The sequence below is a fragment of the Solanum pennellii genome, chromosome 6 (assembly GCF_001406875.1).
Source record: "Solanum pennellii chromosome 6, SPENNV200".
Classification (NCBI taxonomy): domain Eukaryota; kingdom Viridiplantae; phylum Streptophyta; class Magnoliopsida; order Solanales; family Solanaceae; genus Solanum; species Solanum pennellii.
The window spans coordinates 44895772-44903952 of NC_028642.1; the positions used below are offsets into that span (position 1 = coordinate 44895772).

Consider the following 8181-nt stretch of genomic DNA (forward strand, 5'->3'; position numbering starts at 1 on the left):
TATATATATATATATATATATGCTCTTGCTTTAGACTACTTATGTAATGTTTAATAGACTTTCATTAAGAGACAATATTTGACTTATGAATTGTTCTTGAATTCATACATCAACATTGACATATTAGTCGGATTATAATATTTTATATTAATAATAAGTAGATTAAATAACTCATACTTTAAAAACAAAAAAATTATATCTAAATAATAAAGTTTGTAAGCTAATTTATTTAAATAAATTTATTAGTATAAATATAAAATCAAGTAAAATAAACAAAATGATTAAAAGGTTTTGAGGGGGTATTTTGTGTTTACCTAGATTAGTCCTATGATATTAGAACTAATACCACACAATGGAAGGAATTAGTTATACACCCTCTAATACCATATAGGGTGTATAACTAATCCATGGATTGGTTATACATAGACCTAAAATTCCTGCAAAACATAGTACTAAATAATGCTACACATAATATTTGGACTATTTCTCCTAATACTCCCTACCAAATGACCCCTTAATTTCAAATTACCCTTATCATTAATTAGAGTTGTTTCTCTATTTTAATTTTCAGACATTGTATTTATTATATTCAAAGAGTGATATAGCAAAATTCCCCTTTTATTTATACTTCCTTTGTTCTTAATTACTTATCTATTTTTCTTTTTTTTTAGTTGTCTCTTATTACTTGTTTATTTTGACAAATCAAGAAAGGACAAATTATATTTACCTATTACATCCTCAATTAATTACTTTGAAAAAGGTAAAACTTCTTGAAAATATTAAATATTTAATTCTTCCACTTTATAATTAATAAAAATAAAATGATAAAATCACTATGTTAATTATTATTTTATTAATAAGTATCCAAATTTAAAAATGAACAAGTAATAAAGATAGAGAGAATAATTTCTCAAAAAGTGTGCAAAATCAATAAGAAATAAATATCGTTAGATGGAGAGATTATTATTTACAATTGAAGAAGCTTAACTAATACTCTTAAGTAGAGTAATTAATTAGAATTGACATATAACTTTTATAGGGAAATAGTGTAGTAAAAGTGTATAAAGTAAGGTACATGGAAATTAGGGATTGTCGAAAGTTCATAGTTGAAAGTTGAAAGTGGTCGGTCGTCAATGAAATTCCAATCTTTGTGGGTGGAGTGAGGAGTGGAATAAAGAGATACGCGTTTCCCCCATTAAACATCGAAAATCTCACTTTGCGAGATTGTCGCCCTCATTTTTAGGTCAGTGCCAATATTGGTTTACAGAATTGTTGATTAGGGTCAAGTTTCACTGCATTTCGCTACTCTATCCTACTTACTTGTTACTCTTGATTATGTTGTTGTTGTTGTCCGATTGCTTATTTATATGTATCTCTGTAATTGATTGCTCATACTGTTGATATACGCCCTGCCCTGGACAGTATTATATAGCTTAATGGCTTGTCTGACCCAACTGAAAGATTTGGATACAAAAAACTAAAAGCTTAATGCCTAACTAGCTTGTTCAATAATTGCCAGATATTAGCCATTCTTCGTAAATCTACTTGGTTCAGCCCATCATTTTGGAAATGTGGTTTACTTTTGCCACAATTGAATGATCAAAAGATCAGTTGCTTCTACTGTGGCCCTCTTCAGCCTCCTTGCCACCTTCATATCAAGAACCCCTATTCCACAACTAGGTGGAGACTAGGAGGGTTGGGAATCCCTACAAGAAATCTCTCACCTAACTCTCTTACTATCAGTATCATATTAGAAGAAAATATGGAATTTGGGTCTAAAAGCATCTGATTAAAAACCTAGGTGGTTGGTAACCCCAGAGAAAGCTCCATCCTACGTACAAACTTATTAGATACCAGTGAATCAACATAGGCTAATATATTAATCATCCTATTGCATATTTATGATGTTGAAACATTTTGTCCAATTACTTGAATATGAACTGAAATTATCGTTTTATAGATTATAGGAGTTTGTTTGTACAAGCATAAACTTAAATTATCGTTTCCTTGATTACGGGAGTTTGTATGTACAAGCATAAACTTCAATTCTCTTACTGAGGTTTTTGCTCTGGAAACTTCATTACTTATTTTTATTACCTTTCAAATTTGCTTTGCAATCATGTTACTTGTAAAGGATGTATAAAAAAATGTGAGTGTTTTTCTTAGTTGTGGAAGTGGGTTCTTTCATCAGATAAGTCCTTTTGTAAGGCATGCAGAATTGGATTGATGGATAAGCCAGTACGCATACTGAAAAGGACTTGTTTATTATGCTTGTTAGGTAAATTAAATGAATGCTTGCTTGCTGAACTCGGTTCCATAGCTTTTGAGCATGATTGTGTAATGTAAGGCACATAATCTATTTACTATTTTGTGTATAAAATATCTTTGATGTTCTTCTAAAAAAATGGTGTTTGGTGTGTTCATTTCTTTTGGTTAATTGCAATTTCAATGCATCCAGTTTCACTTCTGTACATATTAAGCATAATAGAAAAGGTGGACCACACTAATGAACTCGAAACGAGGTCTGACTTCTTGTTTTTTTGGTCTTTCTTAAGTGGTGGATGGGTGGCTTTATCTGGTATGGTGTAATAATATTAACTTGTTAGGAATGACATGACTTTAGGACTGAGCAGTGTGAAGTTTATGACTTGGATGCCATAAGTCTGGTTTGGTGATTCATGCCAGTCGGATGAGCAAGATATGCGAAAGATGGGGGCTTTGCCTCCTCATGCTTCTTTTGCCTATGCATGATGCTATCAACAACTTATCTCTAATTTGATTTTCTTTTCTCTAACTGGGTGTTATATCCAAAGATGTGATATTAGAGCTTGCTTACACTAAGTATACCATCGGTGGGTTGTGATTTGGCTTTTACTATTCTCTCTTGTTGATATGTTTCTTAATGTCCTCTTTGGCAATCCAAGGTGATTGATATTAACATTTATTTACTTTTAGTACTCAGTAATTTGGGGATGCTAGTATTTCTTTTATCATTTTATCCTTTGGTTGATGATGTAATAATATGTGTGGTGGCTGGTGGCAAGAGTGTCTTCTTGTTGTCAATCCTTTTTGCTTTAATACATTTAGATCCAATGAACATGGTAGGTAACATGTCAGTGAGCCAATAAAATATTTGAGTATCTGAATGTTGAAGCAACTTCAGTTTATTTTATGGCCCTGTTGTTCACTGTTATCAAAAGCAAAAAGCACAAAGAAGCTCTAAGGTCTGTTGGGGCTTTAAACACAAATTGCAAATAAAGTGTGGGCTATAATGAAAAAAGGCGCAAAGGGAGAAAAAAAATACAAATTTATATTTTTAGTAGACTAATAATTTATAAGCATGATGACAAATATATGAACAAAAAAATTGAAAATAAATTACTGTAAAGTGAAAAATCAATTGTTTAGTGTCACTTTTTCAAAAGAGGTTCATTGGCAAGGGAAAGTATGCCTTAGAACCTTGATGACGATATTGAAGCGCATATTAAGCAAATCGAAGCGCTCAACATGTGAGCCTCGCTTCAGGGATTAAGAACGCCTTTGACAACAGTGCTATTGTAAAGATAATTCAAATCTTAGTATGAAAGGAACCCACAAGGGTGGCTGAGTTGGTTGAGCCAGTGATCTCCCAGATGGGGGTTCTCAGGTTCAAAACCCCTGTATTCTTTCTTAATAAAGCTCATCGTATGGGGTTCACCTAGTGCGGTTTACCTCTCGTGTGTGGTTTTTAGGCTATTATACTGGAGTGGGCTTAAACTTGTGTGCACTCAAAGGGTAGTGGCTGCAAGTTCCCTAGTCATTAAAAAGATCTTAGTATATAAGGAATCTAAACTACTCTCCTGTTAGACTCACCATATTTCAATTGTGTCATCTTTTCTTGAGTAGTTGCACTAAATGTTATAAACCTTCTGGAGCGGGCTTAAACTTGTGTGCACTCAAAGGGTAGCGGCTGCGCGTTCCCTAGTCATTAAAAAGATCTTAGTATGTAAGGAATCTAAACTACTCTCCTGTTAGACTCACCATATTTCAATTGTATCATTTTTTCTTTAGTAGTTGCACCAAATGTTATAAACCTTCTTCTTATCCCTTCTTTCTGCAGGTAGTGAATTCTTTTCATGGAGAGTTTGATATAGCGTCTTCTATAAGCTAGAATCAGTGGTATCTGGTTCTCAAAATGAATGGCTACAGCTTGTTGGAGCATACTCTTCAGAATATACTTCACTCCATCAATCCCTCAGAGGAGGATTGGTCTATGCGATTTCAACTCATTCACGAACTTCGAGCTGTGGTTGAAAGCATAGAAATCCTGAGAGGTAATTCAAAGTGGTGATGCTTTTTTTACTTCACGATTCAGTGGAACTTTGATGGTTAGAATACTTATTTTTCACTTGTAGAGATGAGCTTCTTGATTTTCCAATCATTTAAATATGGCGTACAATGTTGTGGGTTGGCATATAGAGGTGTTTTTATGTACTGAAACTCAATGGATGGTGTTTTCCTTGTAATTTAATAGCTCATTCCCATACTTATTTTGATTTTGGAATTAAAAATTGGTTCTTCTCGGACCATATTTTGACCTTTTATGACTACTGTTTGAGCGTAAAGTGGTTTAGCCCCAATATTTGTATTAGGAATCGTTACTTTGTTTATTGGATCTATAGGAGTTCCTTTCAACCAAGAGGGAGTGAATTTTTATATATTATCTAAATGGTTTGCTCCATCTATAAATCTTTTGCATCATTAGTTGTCTAATTCGATGGATTGGAATGAACAGTAAAGGATGCAGTTTAAGTTAACGATGATTTCGATAGGATGAAGAACTCTATTTTGGTCTTCTGAATTTCTTCTTACATGTAAATTAGATGCTAATTTAGTGAAGTGTGAGTTCTTCTCCTGGAATTATCCTTCTTTGGGTCATCTTGGTATGTTAAAGGTGAAGACTTGGATACTGTTTCGGTTAACAAGTGCAAAACCTACCATTCTCAGCTTCTACTCTTTGACCAGGGGCAACTGTAGAGCCATTCGGATCTTTTGTATCAAATCTTTTTACAAGATGGGGAGATCTTGATATTTCCATAGAGTTGCCCAATGGATTACATATATCAGCTGCTGGGAAGAAGTGCAAACTAAATCTACTAGGGGATGTACTAAAAGCTTTGAGAGCTAAAGGTATGATCTCATGATGAATGCCCTTTGATTTGCTTAAACAGACAATTTCTTTGCTAACATCTTTATTATGAAAATGTTCTATTTCTAACAAGGATCAATGGTCAAATAGCTTGAAATTTCTTTTGATGAAAGTTAAATATATTCATAATCATTTGGGGGACTGTAAATATAGGGTTGCTGAAATAGAAGATAAATAATAGGAAGTTTTCTTTGGTTTAGTAGAAAGTGCTTAGAACTTTTAAATGAAGGAAAACCGCCTCTGTGTCATTGAAAATGAATTGAAAGAATGATAACAGTGATTCTGAGGTCTTCTATTCAGATATCAATTTTATATAATTAGCACCTCCTGAAGGAAAATTCCAATGCTTCCTGAAACTGGATATCAATTTGTGCCCCTCTTTCTCAAAATGAGTACTGACTGAAAATCTAATAGCTTTGTCAGTTGTTTTAATATCTTTTCCAGTTACCAGGTGTTATTTTGTAAATAGAATTATTCTCTAGGGGGTTGAAGGGGATATATATGTTCTTATTTTATTACCCAACCTTGTTAACAACAAGATAAGAACTATGTTTGTATGCAGGATTGGAGATCATAATCCATTTTTCTTCATATGATTGTCAGAGATGCATTTTAGTACTTGAGATCACGTCTTTGCGCTGTTTTCCTTATTAGCTCATGGTTTACTTATGTTCTCAAATCAAGTTCTGGATCTTGTCCAAAGTACCTCACCGTTTTTACAGTTTAACATGAGATATCATTATGTTATGAAATGCCTTCGAATATTTATCGATTCAGCATTAACAACCTTAGTAATAGGGTTCTGAAAAAGATTTAGCATTTTGTGACTAAAGTTATCTTATTATATAAAGTTGGGATTTTATTAGAGATGCACTCATCAACAAAGCAGCAGCAGCAGCAACAACAGAATGAAAAAGCGATTGTGGAAAGGATTTTTGCTCAGACTAGAAACCCCAAACACGACTTGTTATATTCAAGTGTGTTGATAATTGTCCGAGTCAAACCTAGTTCTTCTTGTCTTTCTTGATTGTAATTTCATTTAATAGATGGTGCTGCTGGTATTGTTGGAGAAAAGCCTTAGAAATCTTCACTCTTGTTTGTTTCTTGATTTCTAGAGTGTTGGTCTTATTCATTGCTAGCACTACTTCCCAGGTGGATGCCGAAAGCTGCAATTTATTACCAATGCACGAGTCCCAATCTTGAAGTTTCAGGGCAATTACAATATTTCTTGTGATATATCAATCAATAATTTGAGCGGCCAAATGAAGTCCAAGATATTATACTGGATCAACATGATTGATGGAAGATTTCGTGATATGGTCTTACTGGTATACACTCATAAAAGATAGGCTACCTTTGAATAATGTGACTTAGTTTGATGATTTTCTCCTCTTTGTGTAGGTGAAAGAATGGGCTAAGGCACATAATATCAATGATTCTAAGACTGGAACTTTGAACTCTTATTCTCTAAGCTTGTTAGTTGTCTTCCACTTTCAGGTAACTTTCTGTTGCATTAGTTTTAGCTAGACAGTTATTAGTTGAGCATCCCCAAAATATTGAAGAGCATGTGTCCTATTGCTATAGGATAATAAACTCTGGATTTCACATTGCAGACTTGCATTTCATCTGAAGCAAAAACATGGTTTGTAGATCCTTTTTTACCTAGAGGATAGAAGGAAAAAGAGGAAAAAAGAGCGCATTTTTTATTATATGGTTTTATTATTATTAGCTTTTACATTTTTATAATTAAAAGAATTAAGGAAGCATTAGGAAGAAGAGTTATTTATCATCAGGAAGTAAAGAGTAGAAAAAAAGTGGATTTCCAGTGAGAAGTAGGGACTGAGGAAATACTATTGGAGATGGGTGATTTTCTTGGAAAACACTTTAGGAGAGTCAACCCCATCTATTTACCTGCTCATAAGTACATGAATATTGAAATAAGAAACATAGGTATGGAAAAAAAGAAAAGAAAAGGTAGATGATGTTTTCTTGATCTCTTATTTTCAACCATGGTAGATACCAACTTATCTGGACTTCATTCTTACAATGTTGTTGGTTATGTTTCCTTTTTTAAGGCTGTTACAGTTCTATTAAAATTACTCTCATCTCATTTGTAATAAGGGTTTCCCTTCTGGTCTTAGCTAGCCTACTGATTTTTGCAGACATGTGTACCTGCAATTTTACCACCTCTTAAAGAAATATATCCAGGAAGTATGGTTGATGATCTTACAGGTACTTAAAATGATTTGTTTGTTATTGTTTGAATATGCTGATCCATCTTTCTGTGTCAAATTTACTGTTTTGTTGTTGGAGCGTGAGCTCTTTACATCTGATAGTTTATGGTGGTTCTCTATCCAAGGAAATCAGGTGACATTTGTTTGTGGAATTTTCCATTTTCCAAAGGTTGCAAGATTTGTTTCTACCAATGACTTTGCTTAAGTTTCATCAAGAAGTTTTTGCAGTTCCCTTTCTTCCAAAAAAGAATCTTCTGGAGAAGTTGTTGTAGGATGTCTTTCCAAAAAGATATTTGCCCCCTCACGAATCCTCAAGAAGATCATCACTAGCACACATTTTTTTTCTCTAATTTTTTTTTTTTGCATAATTGTTCCAATGGTTTCCTTAAATTCAAAGATACTGAGTGAAACAATTCAATTAAGTATGGTACTCCTCAGCTGAGTTAAGATTTAGACTGGGAATACTTTGTTGCGGGAAGGAGATGAAAGGAGGGAGGATGGTAATTTAAAAGGTGAGGGATTTAAAGCGTTTGAAGTATTCTATCAACTATGAATTAGAAAGAAGTTTGTTTACAATGGTTCCTTGATAATTTGAAGATGCTAAGTGAAATTTTCATCACTTCTTGTATGCAACTCTTAATCGGAGATATATCAAGAATGGAAATAATTAGTAGTTGGAAGGAGATGAGAGCAGGGGAGGGTAAAAAAAAGTGAGTTTCAAAGATTTTGAAGTACTTTATCAAGTATGAATCACCTGGG

The 8181-nt window shown here is 33.4% G+C and overlaps 1 protein-coding gene across 4 annotated transcripts in view; it reads left to right on the plus strand.

Moving 5' to 3' along the window:
* The first annotated feature begins 1045 nt into the window (after nucleotides 1–1045).
* LOC107023561 (protein HESO1) overlaps nucleotides 1046–8181 on the plus strand; it is a 19269-nt gene continuing 12133 nt past the window's right edge. The window contains exons 1-7 of one of the 4 annotated variants that reach the window (XM_027917763.1): nucleotides 1069–1243; nucleotides 2279–2342; nucleotides 4100–4313; nucleotides 5005–5169; nucleotides 6341–6516; nucleotides 6590–6685; nucleotides 7351–7420. In XM_027917763.1, coding sequence (XP_027773564.1) covers nucleotides 4175–4313; nucleotides 5005–5169; nucleotides 6341–6516; nucleotides 6590–6685; nucleotides 7351–7420 — 646 coding nt within the window. In that variant the 5' untranslated portion in view covers nucleotides 1069–1243; nucleotides 2279–2342; nucleotides 4100–4174. Of the gene's footprint in view, nucleotides 1244–1266; nucleotides 2343–3885; nucleotides 3986–4099; nucleotides 4314–5004; nucleotides 5170–6340; nucleotides 6517–6589; nucleotides 6686–7350; nucleotides 7421–8181 lie in introns of those variants that run through there. The other 3 variants (XM_015224286.2, XM_027917764.1, XM_027917762.1) reach the window with 3 other exon arrangements.